The 20,337-nt window shown below is 41.0% G+C and overlaps 2 protein-coding genes across 2 annotated transcripts in view; one reads left to right on the top strand and one right to left on the bottom strand.

The window, feature by feature from the left end:
* The window catches only part of CACNA2D3 (calcium voltage-gated channel auxiliary subunit alpha2delta 3), a gene marked incomplete at both ends in the record, with an annotated part of 803,480 nt that overhangs the window by 646,344 nt on the left and 136,799 nt on the right, over positions 1-20,337 (top strand). Inside the window, one exon of the mRNA XM_079712407.1 lies at positions 2,178-2,258. Within this exon, the coding sequence (XP_079568533.1) occupies positions 2,178-2,258 (81 nt within the window). The remainder of the gene's footprint in view (positions 1-2,177; positions 2,259-20,337) is intronic.
* Positions 16,807-20,337, bottom strand: part of LRTM1 (leucine rich repeats and transmembrane domains 1) — a gene marked incomplete at both ends in the record, with an annotated part of 13,737 nt that continues 10,206 nt past the window's right edge. The window contains one exon of the mRNA XM_079714053.1: positions 16,807-17,240. Within this exon, the coding sequence (XP_079570179.1) occupies positions 16,807-17,240 (434 nt within the window). The remainder of the gene's footprint in view (positions 17,241-20,337) is intronic.

Raw genomic sequence — 20,337 nt, 5'->3', positions numbered from 1 at the left:
CAATGAGAGGCATGTAGCCAATGATTCTTCCAGTCTTAAGGTTTTACGATATTATAAAAAAAACTAAGATCATCTCCCTCCAAAAAAGAACTGAACATTACCTTATTTCAACCAGTTTTAGAAGCAAGACAAACTGGAAAATCCTTTCAATTGTCCTTGGCTTTTTCTTGTTTCATACATCTGATATTTTTGGTGCTCATTCTGTGTAAGGCTCTGTACCGTGCCTTGTAGAAACTTCAGAGATGAATAAGACATAGTTCTATAAAGTTGGATTGCTCTGGACAGTTCAATATATACTTATGTTTTATATTAGGGCCTTTTGTATTAATCTCTTGCAAACATTCCCAAGTCAACCCTAATGGAGACTCTCTAACGCTTAGTGTCAAAGCCCCTCCCTGGGTTTTGGCACTTGCTCATTTCCGTGAATGAAAACATCTTTAGAAATAAGGCTTTCAAAATTTGTGGAAGAGATGTTGACAAGAGTTGTCTAATAATTATTTAAATGGACTCATTAGGAAGAGGGTCCCCATTAATGAAGATATTCAAGGAAAGGCCAAGTGTTATTGTAGAAATTCCCTCCCTAGGTGGGGTTTTCGAGGGGATTATCAATTAGGTTCCTTTAAGGACCAAGATTCTTGGAGTCTGTGCTCCTGTGGTGACAGGCCTATGTTTACCCACGGCCATGCACATACATGTGTTCTCAAATATAAATTTCCAGGTACTAAGGCTCTTTCTTTATATGTTTATCTGTATCACATTTCATTGCTGAAAATATCAACTAAGAGACAGTGGACTTTCTAATTCTACTGCAAACCTATCAATAATAATGTCTTCTTTTATCGTGCAGTCTCATGATACTTTCTTTTTCGTAGTCTTCTAAATAAAAAAATAGAACTTAGCTTGCTAGATCTGGACAGGAGCCATCAGGTTATCCAGAAGGTCTTTTTCCCAATACTGGACAGAGAGGAGGAGCTATGGGTAATGAGAGCATCTCCCAGAAGTGCTGTGTGTGTGTGTGTGAGTGTGAGAGATGGCTCCTTGTGTCAGTTTGCTTTGTTATTATTCACCATTTTTCCTGCAAAGAATTATGTCTGGAAAAAAATTCTGATTAATTAAGGCTGGCTGTTGTCTAATTGGTTTTTGGCAGGTGGGGTTTTCACTGAACTTTCAAAGAAATCGCATAATAAAAAAGGAATTTACCTTGTTCATGGTAAAGTTATGGATGACATAATAGGAGATTTCGTGGCCCCTTTAGATTTGGAGAAAATGTTAAAAATCACCACATGCAGGTGTTGTGGTGGAGCTCTCCCTCGTTTTTTTCTCCTGTGTGTTGAATACCTGTACACACTGGAAAAGAAACTGGTTTTTATTACAACTTAGACTCGGGCCAGAAAATTCTTAATTGCTTTGGTCATAAGTGTATTCACATTCAGATCTGCCTTCTCCCTGATTCTAAATTCAATTGGATTCCATTCAGCTTACATTCATTGAACCTTTTAAAAGGCAGGCACTGGACTAACAATTATTAACTACGGGCATTAGGAATTTGTGCTCAGCGTCTTTTAATTCATGCGTATTAGAAACATTGTTAGTAATTAAAAATCTCTTTATACTAATACCATATTGTTATCACATTAATAAGAGTTTGGGGCAAGGATTGCATTCCAGCTCTATCCCTGTTTAGAATGGTTTGGTTCAGAAAAACCTGGCTTGAAATTAGAATTTTATAGATCAGTAAAGTTTTAACCAACAAATCAGAGCTAGAGTTCTCAACTCACTGTAAAATAATTTCAAAACTTTATCTCAAGCAGCTCTCCATGGCTATATTTAGAAAAGCAATATAAATATGAAAACGGACACAAGTAAACACTGATATTAGTAACCACAAATTTTTAAAAATGTGGTCCCTCCATGGTGGTTAATAATTTTGATGTGAAGTGGCTGGATATTCCCCTTTAGGGGTGGTCATAACTCGGTACAGTGATTCCTTCAGCTGAGAGGACCGCCCACCCAGCACCTATCGCCTAACAGGACTGACCAGCTCCGAATTCTGGGAAGCAAGCCCCAGCACAGTCTGCAGAACTGGTGACTGCAAACCAATACCATCGCTCTCTTAACATAAGCTCTATGACTGTCTTCATTTTTGTCATTGTGTTTTGTTTTGTTTCTTCTTACAGGAACAGTCAACAAAAGCAATGTGGTGACAGCAAGTACCTCCATCCAGCTCCTGGATGAACGGAAGTCTCCCGTGGTGGCAGGTAAATGATGGATTTCAATCAATGAATATAAAGTAAGCATGGTGTCCATTCATCATTTGTCAACTACTTCCACATATCAGAAACTTGGCTTTGAAAGGTAAAAAACATTAAAAACTACTTCCTCTTCATCTTAGCATCATCTCCTCCAATCCAGGGCTCTGACAGCTGGTTGAATTTGATGTGAAAGCAGAAATATTTCCCAGGGTTTTATTCTTAAACTCTGAGCCAGTAAGAAATTGTTGGTACATGCAGAAGATCATTTCTTGACAGTAGGTGCCATGAACACTTAAAGTAAGCTCCAGATCTTCCACCTCTATGTCATTAGGATAACAGGGGCCGTACAAGGAAATTGTGGGTTTGTTTTAGGCAAATACAAGCTGAAATGTGCACCTCTCTGGAGAGCGTGAGATTTTCATCACCCTAATCCCCCTGAGTGATTAGAGTTAGATGTATCTACAGGTGCTGGGTTTGGGACCAGGAGAAAGCCAAAACATTTTACGATTGAATTTTATGTCTTGAATTGTCAAAGAAACCCTGTCTCTGGCTTTTCCCATCTCTCTCACTCTCAGGAGTGTCAGTAGATTTTTGTGGCTGGCTGGCGGCTTTCATTGGTGGTATTTGGCCTAAAGGACCAGAAACTGCCACAAGCCCTCTTTTGAGGACAGCTGCTGAGAAAATGGAGCCTAAGAGTATGTCTGGCACATTGTCTATTTCTGATAAATAATTTTTGGAGCCTTTGGTTGACGGATGGGTGAGACACTCCAAGTATCATCCTGATATTGGCTAGATTTACCAAAGGGAGCCATTTTGTTTTCAGTAGCCTCTCTCAGTAAGCTGTACCATAGGGTGATTTTGAACATCAGCTTCTGTGGTGGCTCCACACACTGAATATTTGTGGGAAGGAATTCAAATGGATCAGACATGTTTGAAGTGGTTGTTCTTTGGCTAGGAAATATTCCTTTTTTCCCCCCACTTTATTTCTGATATAGCCTATACATCATAATTGTATTCTCATAGATTAGCAGGGATTGAAAGATTTGGGGACAGTTGTGCCCTGGTTATTCCTGGGTTTTTGGGTATAGCAAGGAAGACAGTCTTATGTATCTGACCTGTAAGCTCATCTTGAACTATGCAGTCCTATAACTAATCAGCCAGGAGATAAGGACTGTGAAAATTCAGGGCTGTTGTTCTTACTGTCTCATGTTCCTTGAGGAAAATAGAAGACAGGATTATTTAACTCAGCAAGATTTATTTTTGCTTAAAGGTCAGCCTTACTCGCCTCCAGGCTGACCCAGCCAACTGGTTCTGGAGGCATGTTATCTCCCTGGAGTTGGGGCCACATGTAACAGCTGATAACGACATGGTCTGAACCAAATTATCTGTCTGTCTGTTTGAAATTTCTTTCTAAAATCTTTTCCTTGAATTTCTCATTAAGTCATCATGAAGGATGCTCTGTTTTGGCCCTAAGATCACTGTGCCCATCCCAGCCACATCTGTCCAAGTTTACAAACTGTGTGCTCAAATGTTTCCAAATGGCTTATATTTCATAAATGTCTGTTTGGCTGAGTATGGGCAAAACATGGACTCAGCCTGGGCACTGTGTATCCAGTGTGGAGAACACCATGACTTTTCCAAATGGCGTGCTTGTCTACTATTGAGTTATACAGTTGGCCAGAGACCACAGGCAAGTCATGAGACATGGTTGGCCCACCCTGAGTGGGTAGAAGAGACATATTCCTGTTTACGACAACTCAGTATGTGTCAACTGGTGCCCATTTTCAGAAGATAATTACAGAGCAAGACAAAGAAACAAGGTTATCCAAGGAACTGTATTTAGTCCTTACCTTCTAAATCTGGTGATTATTAATCTTCTTTTTTAAAGTGGGTCTTATAAGATAAAACAGAATTGCTCAGTTTTGATCTTGAAGGCTGACATGGATGCAGCACCGTGAAGGCAATGACTTCAAAAGGACCTTTATGTCTCCAAAAGCAGAGAGTCCTCTTCAGCACTTACCCCAAATTTCATTGACTCTGACTCACGTATCATGTCACTGGGTAATTAGGTTTGGTCACTTTCTTCTGTGTATTCTCCGCAAATTAAGTAGACATTGTTTACTACTCTAAAATTTAAAAGCCCATTTTAATTGGGGAAGAAACCTTGTTTTGGCAGGTGAAGATGAATAGGTGAGCAGGCTTTTCCCCCACCAGTGTATTTGCAACAGCAGATGGGATACAGCCAACTGACAGTAATTTGGGGTTTCAATGAAATCCTTGTGTTAAATTGAAATTTATCTGAAAGGAAAGGTATACAATTTTGCAGTTTATTATCAAGGACTACTTTGAAAAGCCTGCAGTGCTCCCAGATCTGATCTGGTGTTCTCATGTTCATTGGCTACATATGTCTGTTTGGGATAGAAAGTTTCTTGTTTTGGTTTTGTGTGTGTATCTCTGTGTGTGTGTGTGTGTGTGTGTATGTGTGTGTGTGTGTGTGTGTGTGTGTTATTCTCTTCTTTCTCTCTTTTTTTCTTGTTTTTTTTTTCCAAACAAAAACATTTAGATAGTCATCTGTCAATGACATCTTTGAAGAAAGGGCAGTCAGTCAGACTGGGCCGGATTCCATTTATACGTCAGCCTCTGTGCATAAATGGGCCCCATACATCTTCTTGGCCTATGACACTGCTTACAGTCCTTCTCTTGAGGAACTTGCCAACTCTCCAGCTGCCACTAGCATGCTAAATTTGCTTAATTGCTTTCCCACTGCAAAGGAAGAAGTGGTATGACTTTCTCTTTGGCCCACCAAGTCTCTCCAGAGCCCAGGAACCTGCTGTGTGTGTCAGGCCCCTAATCCATTTTTCTGTTGTTATTGGAGATGCAAGCCTGGGACTGTAAGGTCCACGTAGGTTTGTCACTTACTCTATAACTTGCTAAATGTGTGGTCTTGGGTCCCTGAAGTTCTATCTAAAATAGGGTTGGGATTATTATCTCCCTCACCTTACTCTGGGTTGATTTGGGGATAAAATGAGAAAACAAACAAGAAAATATCTGGATATGCGGAAGTATAAAATTGCTAGGATTTGAGGCGGCCCATTTTTATCTTCAAGTTGGCAGTATACCTATGCATTCATTCACTCATTTATTCAATAAATATTTCCTGACCTCGTGCTTTCGCCAGCACTCTAGATACAAATGAATAATAACCGGGCCCTGTAATTGACAGTTCCTCCCACAGCCCCCTTTCCCTCCCCACCAGAGAACTTTAAAATAACAGCTATTTTTAAAGCTATGTCTACACAGGACAAGTGAATTGAAAAGCTGAACAGTCATCTAGAAGCTCCTAGAGGTCAAAGACTTCGTAGTTTTCATCTTCTGTCCTTCGCAGCATAACCTGATGGAGTCCCCGGAGCATAGTGGACCCTCAGTGAGGATTCTATAAATTGAATTGAACTTGAAGAAACCTATTTGCTCTTACTTAGCTGTTATTGACTTGAGTTCCATAAATTACCTAGATCATGGTGTTAATTCTCCACTCCACTCTCAATGGAGAGACCAGGCCCAATAGAACAAGAGTCATAGACACTGTTTCCATCATGCTAGGGTGGAAATGACCTGGAGAAGAAAAGAAATGCATTGAGGGGAGGAATTGAGCCAAGTTGGAAGGTATAACCATGCAGGGAATTTCTTCCCCTCCTTGGGATGTTTGTCTGACCTTCTGTATTCTCCTTCTAGACTCTCGCTCTGACAAATACAAAATACTTAATCTCAATTTTTGATAAGAAGTTCATATTTCTGAATTTTTTAAGTACTAGGTAATAAATTCTGAATTATTTGCATTTGCTTTAAAATGTAAATTTTACCATATCAAAATCTAAAATCTCTTCTAAGATGTTCTAGTTTCATTTCTTGAATAAATTGTAAACTCTCCAGAGGCAAGGACCATCCCAATTACCTTTTTATTCCTAGTGCCAAGTGTGAGGGCTGATGTGGTAAATATGTCAAAATACTGACTAAGTGACTTGAGAAAGATGGGTTTCATATTTACTTGCTCTCTGTAGGTACATACACTTGCACAGTTTACTGACCAAACAATAGGAACACAGTACTTGACCAAAACTCTAAGAGAGTTACTCAGCAGCTAAAACTGCAATCCACACCATAGTAAAATGATACAGACCAATATGGATATTTTAAGGAGTAGAAAAACTGTTTAGTGTCCATTCCTAATGGCAACGGTGTTAGCCCAGTAGTTGTCCCTGCATCAGCAGATGTCTTTTCTGAGGTCCAAGCATCTAACCTGATGCTTAGAATAGCTAATCTGATCAGCAACAGAGATTATAGGCATTAGAGGCATTGGTTATAGAAATTAATATTTTTAACAGATTTATTGAGATATGATTTACATACCAAAAATTCACCTGTTTTAAGTATAAAATTTAATAATTACTAGTAAATTTGGGGGGGCTCTGATCTGACGATCTGATTCTTTGCAGGGAACACACACCACATTAGATCCATTCACTGGGGGAAATTGGAAAATGTGGGTTAAATGGTCTCATTTGCATAATTCTGGGCAGTGTAATGAAGGGGGATGCTTGATATTAGGACAAAGGATCTCATTTTAACCAGATGATTAAGAAAGAGATTGCTTAACATCAATGACCATTAGCTTTTGTCAGGTACGTGCTGTTTAAACTGAGTGTACTATTTAATATACAGCTTCCCTTAGAATTGGGTAAATAATGTTGCCAAAATGTTATAGGCAAATAGTCAGCTTATCAACATTCCTTTGGTGGGATTTCATATATTTGGTGTATATAAGTTAACTAGTATTTAGGAATTATGTGTCAAGTCTACATGGATAAACTTCTAGTTTGTAGACCTGAGAAAAGGGAATGTTTTATCATAGCAGAAATTAATACTTACTGATTAGATTAGTTGTTCTCAACAAGGAGCAGTTTTGACCCCCAGGAGACATTTGACGACATCTGGAAACATTTTTGATTGTCATGACTGGTTAGGAGGGGAGCTACTGGCATCCAGTGGGTAGAGGCCAGGGATGCTGCCAAACATCCTACAAGGCACAGGACAGCCCCGCAACAACAAAGGATTGTCTAGTCCAAAATGTCAGTAGAGGTGAGACTGAGAAATGCTGGATTAAACTGACAGACAAACTTCAATTCTTGGTGCTTTCAAATTCAGTGTTTTCCCTTATAGGCTCATTTACAAAAAGATGTTTCATTTCTTCATTTTCTAATTAAATAATTCAATGAATGTATATGTATATATATATATATATATATATATATATATATATATATATATATATATATATATCTAGCATCGACTATGTACCTAATGCTGAGGATACAACTGAGAACAAGCACCCCAGAGGGCATTTTGGAGTGAGTCAGGGGATGATGATTCATACAGTGAGAGGGCACTGTTGGCATCCCCGCCCTGAGGCTGGGTGGCAGCTGCCCAGTGAAGGCCCATTCCGACTAAGTTGCTGCCAGTGGAGGGGAGCCTCCACTTGTGTGGGAGGTACAGACAACAGACAAGTGTGGCACGAATGGGAGGAAGAAAGGCGGGAGGGATGGAGGGAGGGAGGGAGGGGGAATTTCTGGTAGTGGCTAATGCTCTGTAGAAAATGAAGTGTGGTTGGGAGTAGCAAAGGCAGGGAAGAACACTCATGTTCATACTTGCATATGACAGAGGCAATGCTTCTCCAGATTGGGGGAGGATGGGGGCTCAGAGAAGGCCTCCCCGAGAAGGTGACATGAGCAGAGACCAGAATGATGAGGTACAGCCATTGTGCAAATATCTGTGGGAAGAGCATTCCAGGCAGAGGGAACAAGATTCCAGGAATCTTGAATGAGATCCCCCATATATGTTGTATCTAGATGGGTTCTGTGAGACACAAATGAGTTTCTCAGGTTTGGGTGGTATTTACTAGGATCTAAACGCACAGCTGATGGGCAGATGGGCAGATGCCCCAGGGGGAGGTGAGTAACCTAAGGCAAGTCTTTGCTCTAAATGTCAGCTATGAGGTGGGGCTTTTTATATATTTGACATTTGCTTTTTTAAGTTGACTGGTGGGTGCCGTGAAGGGACAAAAGGAGGTCAAGGCCGGTAGGAATGACAACAGCAAACTTCATAGAAATGGATTAGTGATGTAGCTACCACTTATGCTGTATTTCAAGTCTGCAACAGAATCTGAGTTAGAGTTGGCCACGTAGAACAGCTGCTCTGCATACTGTGGTAGCCAGTGACAGGGCACACTGAGGATCATTGCTCCATAAATAAAAATAGCCCAGAGTTTTGAGAAACTGGATCCTCTGTGCTAACTCTCCAGGACACTCACTCCCATGAGCCACTGTCCTTTTATAAACCTTATCAAAAGCCCCAACACATTCTCCACCCTAAAATCAACCGCAGAATTTTGGAGTTACAGGTCCTTATACCTGGTTTTCGAGTTCTGTATCGGCAAGACTCCTCTTTCTGAGGTCATAGTAGGATTTGGACATTAACCCTAATGTAAGCCAAGGATTTAGGAGTGAGTACAGGGCCATTTCTCCCCTCTTGCTCTGGGATTGAGTTTTCACATTTGTAAAACAAGGTTGATTGGTGCTTTGGTTGGATTTCTAACAGCCTAGTTTTTAAAGATGGAGATTTGTTTCATCACCACAGAAAAGGAGAAGAATTAACCAATAATGGAGTATGTCTTGCACCCAGATTCAGTCTGGCTTTGGGGGGACCCCTCTGGTTCCTTTTGAGAGAAATAAATGAATTCATATAAATAAAGTGCTTGGTGAATGCTTATAGTTGAGTGCTCAGTAATGGTTAGCTGCTAAATTATTATTGCTGCTGTTACCATTGGTAAGAATGATGTATGTTACACCCACCACCTCTCATTAGTCAATGCTTATTGCCATGTGCCGTCCCCTGTGAAAAACTTGCATAGGGAATGTCATTATAGTATCTTGAAATGTTTCATAGTAAAACTTTGAAGCTCACACTTTCATGTACCTATTCCTTAGAACAGAGGTTGACAAACTGTAGCCCATAGGAGCAAATCTAGGATGCTACCTGTGTCCTTCTTTTAGAGTTTTATTGAGATATATTTCACACACTATTAAATTCACCATTTTAAGTGTACAGTTTATTGGGTTTTGGTATTTTTCAGGTTGTGCAACAATCTCTACAATGTAATTTTAGAACAATTTCACATCCCCCCCAAAACCCCCCATACACACACACAGGCGCGCGCACGCGCACACACCCCTTCATTCTTGATATCCCACTCCCCTCTCCAGCCCCAGGAAACCCACTAATCTACTTTCTGTCTCTGTGGATTTGCCTATTCTGGACATTGCAGATAAATGGAATCATACAACATGTGGCCTTTTGTGATTCACTTCTTTCACCGAGCTTAATGTTTTCAAGATTCATCCATGTTGTAGCAAGGATCAGTCCTCTGGCTTTTTTTTTTTTTCTATTTTATTTATTTATTTATTTGGCCATGAGGGCAGCATGTGCGATCTCTGACCAGGGATCGAACCCGCACCCCCTGCATTGGAAGGGAGATCTTAACCACTGGACCATGAGGGAAGTCACTACTCTGGCTTTTTAAACTGCCAAATGATATCCCATTGTATGTATGTATAGCATCCTATTTATCCATTTATCAGTTAATGGACATTTGGGTTGTTCCCACTTTTTAACTATTATTAATAATGCTGATATGAACATTCATGTACAAGTTTTGGGGCAGATATATGTCTTAATTTCTCCTGGGTAGAAATTGGAATAGAATTGTTGGGTCATATGGTAACTCTAGGTTTGATATTTTGTAGAACAGACAAGCTGTTTTCCAAAGTGGCAGCACCTTTTTACAATCCCACCAGCAACATACGAGGCTTCCAATTTTTCCACATCCTTACCAATGCTTACTATTGTCTACCTTTTTTATTTTAGCCATCCTAGTAGGTGTGAAGTGATTTGTATTTCCCTAATAACTAACTACACTGAGCATCTTCTCATGTGCTTGTCAGCTACTTGCATATCTTCATTGGGGAAATGTCTATTCAGATCTTTTGCCTATAATTAGGTTATTTGTCTTTTTATTGTTGAGATATAAGTTCTTTATATAAGCTGGATACAAGTACCTTGTCAGATATCTACCAGCTGTTTTTGTAAATAATGTTGGATAGCGAGCACATGGACTAAAAAGCCAAAAATATTTACTGCCTGACTCTTTACAGAAAACGTTTGCCAACTCCTGCTTTAGATAAAAATATGTCACAGTCCACTTTTAAAAAAAAACACCTAAAATGCTAATTTGTTCACTCACTTATTTCACCATCTTTTTATCTTATGAAAATGAAGGGAATATTTAAATCAGAGGCTGTGTAAGTAGATATAAAAGACAGAGCTTCCTGTATCAGAAGGTATCCATCATTGTGCCTAATGTTTTTATATATGTGGTTACAGAGACATTCCAATCAAAGATCCTGAGCTTTCTAAAATATATGCTCTCCCTGTCAGTCAAGAGAGTGATTTACTTAATCTTTGCTCTAGTTTATAAACCTCTGAACAGTGTAATCAGCATAATGCTTGTTAGAACACTGGAAATGCCCTCACATGCTTTGGTGGAAAACAGTTTCTGGGATACTTTTTTCCCCCAACATGGCTCATGAGAGATTTGAGGATTTATTTAGCCACCCTTATCCAGGCAAATCTCCTAGTGACCTTAGTGGGATTTTGATCTCGGTGAAGATTAGAATATATATGACTCAGGCTAAGTGAAGGGCCAGAGAGGATAAATGAGCTGACGTACATTTTCCCTCCCTGGGAAGAGGGGGCATGACCAGAGGCTGCAGCATAAATGCTTTGACAGTCAGTGGACTCTTGCTCATGGAAAATGCTTTTGCCAGTCTGTGGTGGGAAAGGGACAGTGCTGATCAAAGGCTCTTTATTCCAATGGCCTCCCACAGTTTGCACTCACAAAGAGCTCCCACGTTCTATTCTGGGTGAAAAGATCTGCACAAGGTCAAGATCAGTGTCCGAATGTCATTCCTACTTCAAGGCCAAATTATATGTGACCAGGCTCAGGCAGACTGGAGTGTACATTTGTCTTAAAACATAAAAAGGAAGTTCAGAGTGAAAACATAGTGTATGGGCATTTTATATGCTTTTACTTCACTAGCCTTCATCTATTAACTTCCAGATTTTTGCTAATATAGTCAGGTTTTTTAAGACAAAATTATTTTTGTTATCAAATCATTTTATTTGTGTTATTTCTCATTTTTTATGCTCTTCTCACTTCCTCTCTTTCATGCTTTCTGGAACCCACTCCAACCAGGTTTCATCCACAGTGAATCATTTCTCATCAAGGTTACCTGTAGCTCCTACATTACCAAATCCAAAATTGAACTTCAGATGTTCATTTTTCTTGGTCTGTGAGCAGCACTTGACCAAGCTGATCATGTTCTCCTTGCAAACCTCTTTACTTGATTCTTTGCCTACCTCACTGCCTACCCTCCTAGGCCTCCCTTGCTGACTTTGTTCATCTCCTGATTGTACATGTCGGAGGGCCCCAGGGTTCCTGTCCACTCTCAAGGCTTTAAACACCATTCGTGAGCTGGTGATTCCCAAGCCAGACCTCTCTCCCTTGACTACTCAGTGTCCCTGCCTCTCAAATAGGCCCATCAAATGCAATCGATTCCACACTTAAGTCATTCTAGTTATCTGGTTATTCAGTCTAAAAACTTTGGAGTCATTCTTTTTTTAAAAACATTTATTATGGATAATATTAAATATACGAAAAAGTAGATAGAAGCATAAGAAGAAACCCATGTATCCTTCATTCAAATTCCTACTCCACTAATTAATGATATGACCTTGAACAAGCGACCCAAACCCAAGATTATGTATCTTCATCTGTCACGTGGCAGTAAAATACTCACATTTTTGGTTAATTTGAGACTTAGAGGAAAATGAAAATACTACACTGAGAACAACCGGCACAAAACTGGGTGTTCAATAAATGTTGGTGGTGGTACTATAATTGTTCTTTTCCAAATAATTAATATAATAATTCCATAGTCTTCATATTGTGGTTCACCAGAATAAATGAAGAGTGGCAGGGGTTGGGTTGTATTATACATTCTAAGCCCATGCTCCTGCAAACTGCATTTATCAGGTGTGCAATTAATTATCTGTGCGACTTTGGGATAATTCCTTTCCTTTTCCATGCTTCCAATTGCTATTTGTAAAATAAGAATATGGTAGCAAATAGGTTTAGTCTCATAAGTCAACTCCAGTTGATCAGGAGTAGGTACCTAGAAAACAGATTAAAAAGGATTCTGAGGCCAGCTACCTCAGTAGATAAGTTTGCCATGATCTATTAGCAATGTCTGAAACAGGTAGGGAGGCTGGTCACAGCTATTCTGAAATTTGCCAGACCTAGACTAAATGCTCTCCAAGGACCTTCCCAACTCCCAGTCCTCTTTTTCTTTTTCTGGCTCTTCTTGATGAGTCTTTGAAACTGGGTCACATCCTATCCATCCAAATGAATACTCAGTGTCATTGGAGTGAAAAGTAGGTGTGGATACTCCCAGTCAAGAATCTGAAAAGAAAGTGAGGGATTAGAAAGCTGCTTCTCCCGATGGGAGGGAGGTTTCTTTGAGATTTTATTGCATTTTGAGCATAAAAAAATAAATAAATAAAACATTTTCATCACAAGGGAAAGCAGGATAGTTCCCTGAAGTTGTGCATATAAACCACACCCCAGTGATGCCGTGTGAGGTTGGAATATCATTTGCTGGTAGGTTTCTGTCTAATAGCATTTAGCAATGGATACACTGTGGGTTTGACCCAAGTGAAAACAGTTATTTCCTGATCTGTGATAGAAAGTTATAGGTTTCTAACAGTTGTATAATTATGATAATGGGTGCTATGGATAGATCATTTTAGAAATTGAGCCGCTTCCTTTGATATTTTGGATCTAAGACTAGTGTGATATTTCTGGGGTAACTTGGTTAACTTGAGTAATGAGATTTGATTTTCATGAACCTTCAGGAGGAAATCCTGTGATTCACTTTTCAGTCTTTCATTTTTGTAAGAAAAAAATAAAATACACAGTTGTCTGTGGGCATATTATCATCTGAAGCACAAGATTGTTCCCACAGGGTCAAGGATTTTTGCCTTAATTTTAAAAGCTTTCCAGGTATAGATTTGACACAAGGTCTTCTTTCTCCACGATCTCTGTGGCAGAAATTCCTCCTACGCCTTCTTTATATGCCTCATGTCTGTTAGGTCCTGCTATTGTGAATTTGTGATCTCTAGCAAAGCAAAAGTAGTGATACTGTTCCACTAAATATAATGAAGAAACTATATTTTACATTATTTTCTCAGAAACAATCAACACTAAATGTGATATTTGTTCACAGTATTCCTTCAGTAAGGCTCTATGACTCTTTGAAGGAAGGGCATTTTTATAGGGGAATTTATAAATATGACAGCAGCAATAAACAGCTGAAAATAATCTATGAGGCGTTTGCAAATTACCCCTCATGAGCTGTAGTGGTTGTGAAAGATAATTTGTGGTTCTCACAGAATACGCTGCAAATTGGGTCTTTCATCTGTGATGTTTTTAACAGAGAAAACATTTCATTTCTTGTATTAACAAATGATAATGCTGAATTGTTAATCTAAACAATTTGATTTATATTTTTCTGTGCTGAGAGAATTGTTGACATTTTAGGGTAATTATTTTCATTGTTAACTGCTCTTTGTGGTGACTATAGGCAAAAGATAGAAATCTGAATACATGAAGGCATCATTTTAGTCATTCTCCTTAAAGACTTCTCATAAAGCAGGCATCTGCCTGAGTTACCATCTATGCTTAGAAATCTAATAGGACGTGGGTGTTGAGGACTGAGGATTCTAGCCACTTTCAGGATTTTCAGCGGTGGATTGGAAGCTCTGTCATGTAATCACTGTGGCCAGGGGGACGGGATTGACCTGTACAGACCAGGGGGACGGGATTGACCTGTACAGTCACCAGGCCTCCGGCAGAGCACAGTGTACTGCATGTCTTAAATCACAGCAATGAGAAAAGGCACTTGTGGTTGGCCTCAGTAGTTCCCAGCTTATGTAATATCTGTTCAAGTATCTCACAGCATGGTTGCCAAGATTACATGAATGTTCACGAGAACACCTCTCACCATGCCTGGTACGTAGTACGAACTCCAGAATCATTTGGTGAAATGAGGACGATGTATAAAAAGATCTCCTCGATTTCCTTTCTCGTAGTGCTTTCTTGGCCAAGGACTCATGGTCCAGGGCAAGGGAAAGAAAGATTTTTTTTCCACCTGGAAAGTAATCCCTACAACCTTAGACCGGATGCTCAGTCTCGCCCACTGAAGTGGTGCACGAAGCAGAGCAGAAAGGAGGCACCAGGCTTGGGATGGGGCTGATGCAGCAGCTGACTTTCTCTGGAATCTCTTTTTGATCTTAAAATCCATGCTAATTTTTCAAACTACTCTTTAACGTACCCAGGTTTATTTTAATACTCAGAAAAAATTAACATCAAATTTATACTTTTTCCCCCAGAAGAATTATTTAGCAAAATTGCTGCTCCAAAGAGATGGCCCATCTTTAACTTGTGGGTGTGGGCAGCCCACACTAGTTGTGAAGCACTGTGAGCAGGTATAGATGGCCTCTGTGTCCTGCAGGGTAGGCTAGGGTAGGTTCATCCGTCTTTCCCTTGGCCTCTTTATACTGTTGGGCAAGGCTTTGGCCACATCAGACAGGGAAACAGTATTCCAGGCTGAATGGACTGTCCATTCACATGCCAGTTTATGGAATGGACTGCTGATTTAGGATCCAAGCAACTTTTACATGGCCTGAAAGAGTGAATATAGGGCCAGTACCCTGAATGACAAATATGTTTTATCCTTTGAACCAATTCCAGTTGATTAGTTCTGGTTGCCTTACAGTGCTGTCTCAAGAAGGCATCTGTGGTGCATCAGGGCTCAGGGAGGAGTGCTGGGATTGATTAATGGTGTCTGTCAAGGCCTCTGGAGGGACAGCTTGCCCTGTATTTGCTATTCTTTGCTTTTGCCAAGTCCTTAACTCCTCTGTGTAAAATGATTTTAATACTAACAGGTGACTAAATATGAGATGGGACATCATGAGAGAGAGAGAGAGCAGGTAGATTCTACTTTAAGAAATCCTAGCATGAGAAAATGCAAATTTACAAAATACATAAATCTGGAGCCAATTATTGCCATTACAGAAAGATTCCATGAAAGGTTCCTTTAAATAGCGAGCTCCCCTACTGCATTAAAATGATGATTCAATTTACAAAAATTTCCTTTGCATGCAGCTCTTCAGGACCGTGTCTGTGGAGTCAAGCAAGCCACACCTGATTTTTTTAAACCCCAGCCTAAATAATGTTCAGGACGGCTGCTCCCACATACCTCCAGCCTCTTGATAATTCCCACTCTCTTCAGACTTCCTCTGACTTCCTATCCCAGAGTGTTGAGTAGACAATCTGGGTGGTGGTCAACAGCTGCTGGCTTCCACCCTGCCGCGGCTGCATTTCATTAGTGGGTAAACTGATTGCTCTGAGTATGTTTATGTGTGGGTGTGGTTGAACAAGCCTATGCACTCTGCACACTATGTACGTAGATACAGATGCACATAAGCCATTATCTCGCTCTCAGCCCACCCTAAATTCATTCCTGCTGTGAGAGTTATAAATGGAAGGTTCCAATCGCCTGGTGGATATGGCCTTTGGGTAATATGTGCCTCGAATTCCACCACCCCATCCTCTTTGTGTTTGTTTATATGTTATTTACCCTTGCATCAGAAAACTTCCCCAGACCCTGGGCCTGAGTCCTATTATCCAGTCATGGAGCCCTCTTCTTCTTCTGTGGCCTAGAAAGCCCCAAATAGTTTTCTGATTTAGAAAATTAAATATAATCTGACTCTTGTGGCAAGCTACAAAATTCCCAACCAACAGACACTTTTGCTAAATATATAACACACCTAACATCTAAAAGTATCACTGGTCTATCATGAACTTGGACTATAGAAGCACTCAGTGCCCATTGGGTAAAATTGCCAACTTCTTCCCAGGCACTCAAAATTGGGCAGTTTTCCAGTGGACCACCAAGCTGCCAGGAATGCTGGCACACGTGTTTGTATTTCTGCTGCCCTGTAAAGGCAACTTAATGCAGGGAAGAGTACCTTGAAAGAGATGTATCTTCCCTTTCTCTGTGGACAGCCTTCCCCACATAGAATATTGTCATAACTTCTCAGGCACAGAGCACAAGTTATCATCTCTGTTTCAACTATGGTATTTTTTTTTAAATCTCAACATAAATTTCTTCCCAGGAATACTGTCTGTTTTTACAGACACATCTTTTTTTTTTTTTTTTTTCCTTTTGGAAAAAGAAAATGAGACAGTAACAGTGAACCATCAGCCCTGCTCAGAAACTTTCTTCTGGCCTATAATGATTATTCCTATTTGAGATGAAAGCTCTTAGGCCGTTGAGCTGTCAAACAGCTCTTTTCCTTTTGTCTTCGCAGGCTCATTGATCTGAGCCAAGCGTCCCCCATGGTACTGGGCGGTAATAGCTGCATAGGTGCAGCCATAAATGGCAGCCGCCAACATCATGAGACACACAATCCCACACACCACCCCTGTGATGACGATGGTGGCCATGGCGTGGCGCAGATTGGCTGGCCTCGGCTTGGGTTTGATCTCACACTCCCAGTGGTCTCGCTCCCCTGAGCTGTGGCTCTCAGGGTGCCTGGGGACAGCCCGGTGGGCAGCACCTAGCTGCTGCACCTGTGAGGACTCCAGGTCTGGAGAAGGAAAAGGGCAGGGCTGGTACAGCTCGTGAGGGATTTTAAGGAGGTCCTTTCCCTTCCAGGTGTCCGGTGAGGCACAGATGATGCTGTCTGTTATTCCCCCTTTGAGAAACAAAAGCAAAGAATGATAACAGAGCCTGATACAACCAAACTCCCAAATCCTCAACCTGTAAAAACTTAGGCAGATGGAATTTATAAAACACCTTTTTTTTTCCTGGAGTCAAAAAATTTAACAACCGTATTTTATTATTTTAGGGTTTCTAAATTGGCTAAATGCTAAAAATGCCACACACTAAATGGACAATTATGTGTGACCAAGGGTTCATTAGAAGCCAAGTCACCTTTACCTTATAAATGCCAAGGGAATAACAATGCAAAAGCTGACAGGAAGGGGCACTGGAGGCCAGCCTGAGGGCACTGTTTTATGCCCTAATGAGCCCTGCCACACAAGAAATCTATTGTGCCAAATTCCCAATGGAGATCTAAAAAATAAATAAATAAAACAAATGTCTTTTGTAGTGATGTTATGTGTTAATTACAAAGACCCTCTGTCTCTACCAACACTCTTCAGTGATGCCAAACTGGGAGGTCAGTGGTCCTGTGAGTGAGTGCTTTGTGTATCTGAAGGTTTGACAGGAATATGAGTTATGTTCATGGGATTAAATACAATTAACGTGTCTCCTCAGACCTCGAAACATTTAGTACTTCAAGTACCAAACTTTCTCTTTTTTTTTTTTTTTTTTTTGGCCTTGCCATGTGGCATGAGGGATCATAGGTCCCTGACCAGGGATCGAACCTGAGCCCCCTGCATTGGGAACGTGGTGTCTCAACCACTGGACCACCAAGGAAGTCCCAAGTATCGAACTTTCTAATGGGTTATTGGACTCAATTTCCATTCTCTCTAAGGGGATTAATTTCCTCAGGTGTGTGGACTACTATTGTTCAGAGAGAATTTGAGTGCCTAGAAGTTCTTTTCTAGAAGGAACACTGGGCTAACAGATTCTATCCTGGCCAAATTTGACCACCAATTTACTGTTTGACCTCAGGCAGATAAAGTTCTCTGACCAGATTTTTTGCCATGAAAACATCCTATTTGTATCTGACTTGATAGCTTATAAAGCACTGTTAGATAAGTCCTCACAACTCTGCTCTAATGGGTAATTCTTATCCAAGGTCATTCAGGTCATAAGTGGATAGATCAACACCAAAACCCAGCCCTCTCCTGTGATCCCAGTTTTCCCCGCTACACCTACCGCCTCTCTCTACTTCCTCCTCTCTGAAACATCCTGAGGTCAGTGGAGTTAACACATGACCCTCAGTAGAATCTCACCCCCATGAAGCCTGGTACCAATCTTAGCCAAGTTAGACTGGAGATTCTTTGTACACATCGTAGGTGAATTATGAAACTATACCAGAAGTTCCCATGCGGGAGCTTGTCACTTCAATGTTATTAGAACCTTCCTTTGTATAGCGCTTCAGAGTTTTGGGAGTGCCTTCACATCCATTCTGTCTGAGCCTTATAAGCCGAGTCTTACCATGGCCGTATTAGTAGATGGGGCCATTTTGCAGTTCAAGGGTTATTGTGGCCCAGGTCACACTGGGGTTAGTGGCCATGACAAAATTCAACTCATACCTTTTTTGCTTTTACTGCTTGAACTGAGTCACCTATTGCCAGAGTCTCTTGGGCCCGTCCTGGCTTCTTCAGTGATCCCCCGAGGCAAGAGCCTCAACTCTAAAGCAAAAAGATAACAGGAATTTTCTCCTTTCCTGAGCTGAGGTGCAGGAGGCCAGAGGTGCGGGGTGCCTGTTCTGGATGAGCCCAAGGCGTCATCAGCCTGCACCGTGATTAAGGATCCCTGTCTCAGAGACCGTTTCAGTACTCTGCCTGGAAGCTCATTGTAAAGCAGAAGTCCAGAGAGCAGAAAAGAAGTGTGGGGGCTTGAGAAGAAGTAACCATATTTAACCCAGCCAAAGAGCACTGAGACTTTCATCAGGGGAAGAAAGGCCACCTGCCATGGGACCAGCAGTTCCACCAGCTGACCTAGACCTAGACTGGGGCGGTTCACCCAGTAACTTCAGGGGTAAGCTCTGTCTTTCTCCAGTTCCAGGCTTCCTGATGTTCAACATTAGGGTGGGAGGCATGGCCTCAGGACACAGAGCCAGGAGAATACACAGACTAGAGCCTGGGATATTGCTGGAAGGCAGGGTTTATGGCCACCAAGAGCTCTGTGGCCTCCTGTGTCCTTAGCCAGGACTCACTTCCCAGCCTTCCACCACCATCTCCTCAGCCATGACCCCAGGAAGCAAATCTGCAGATGATAGCTTGAGGGTCTCAGTCTCTTCTGGATTCAGAGAAGCTGACAGTGCAGGAAGCTCCAGCTTTCCAAGCACTCTCATTATTCATCATCTGTCCACTAGCAGCTCTTAACCCCTGTCTTGGGAAGAAATGGGATTCAAATCTTGAGTCTGACCATTACTTTGCTGTGCAACCCTAAGCAAGTTACTTGACCATTCTGTGCCTCTGCTTGCTCATCTGGAAAGTGGGAGACTGGGGTAATAATGAAATCCACCTCACAAGATTGCTTTGAGGACTCAGTTGGATAAAGTATGTCAAGTATTTAGCACAATTCCTAGCCTAGAATAAATGTTTAATACAGTTAGCTGTCAGCATAAAGATGATTTGTTTAGTTATGAATGGAAAGAAAAGAATGCTAATTACAAAATCTATGTGCATGTTCTTGTGGAGGAGACATTATTAGGTATTCATCAAAGCATGATTTTTGGCTGTCGGGTCCACAGGAAGATGAAATTTCCCCACCCTTTGTGGTCAGATTGGGGCCATGTGATTGAGTTCTGGCTAACAGAACCAATGAATGACACTTCCAGGCCGCAAAATCCCCTGCTTCATCCTCCATATACTTTGTTCCCCCTTGGTGGGAACTAAGGTCTTGACCAATACCTATTCCTTTATTTTGCCTTTATTCAATGCATCAGTAGACAGATTGTCTCCTACATTCACTTGGGGATTGTATTTAGTTATTTTGGGACACCCAGGTCTTGTTATCCCAAATAAATTTTGCCTTCCTCCAGAGAAAGACTGTCATCTGGATGGGGCAGCTCTGCCATGAGGGAGCATTGAACTGCACTGTGGAATGTGAGGACCAGAACGGGCCTTAGGTACTCCCTGGCTTAACACTGT

Source organism: Hyperoodon ampullatus, assembly GCF_949752795.1.
Source record: "Hyperoodon ampullatus genome assembly, chromosome: 10".
In the NCBI taxonomy this organism is placed as follows: Eukaryota; Metazoa; Chordata; class Mammalia; order Artiodactyla; family Ziphiidae; genus Hyperoodon; species Hyperoodon ampullatus.
Note: the sequence above shows the minus strand (reverse complement) of the source record. Positions and strands in the feature narration are given on the sequence as shown.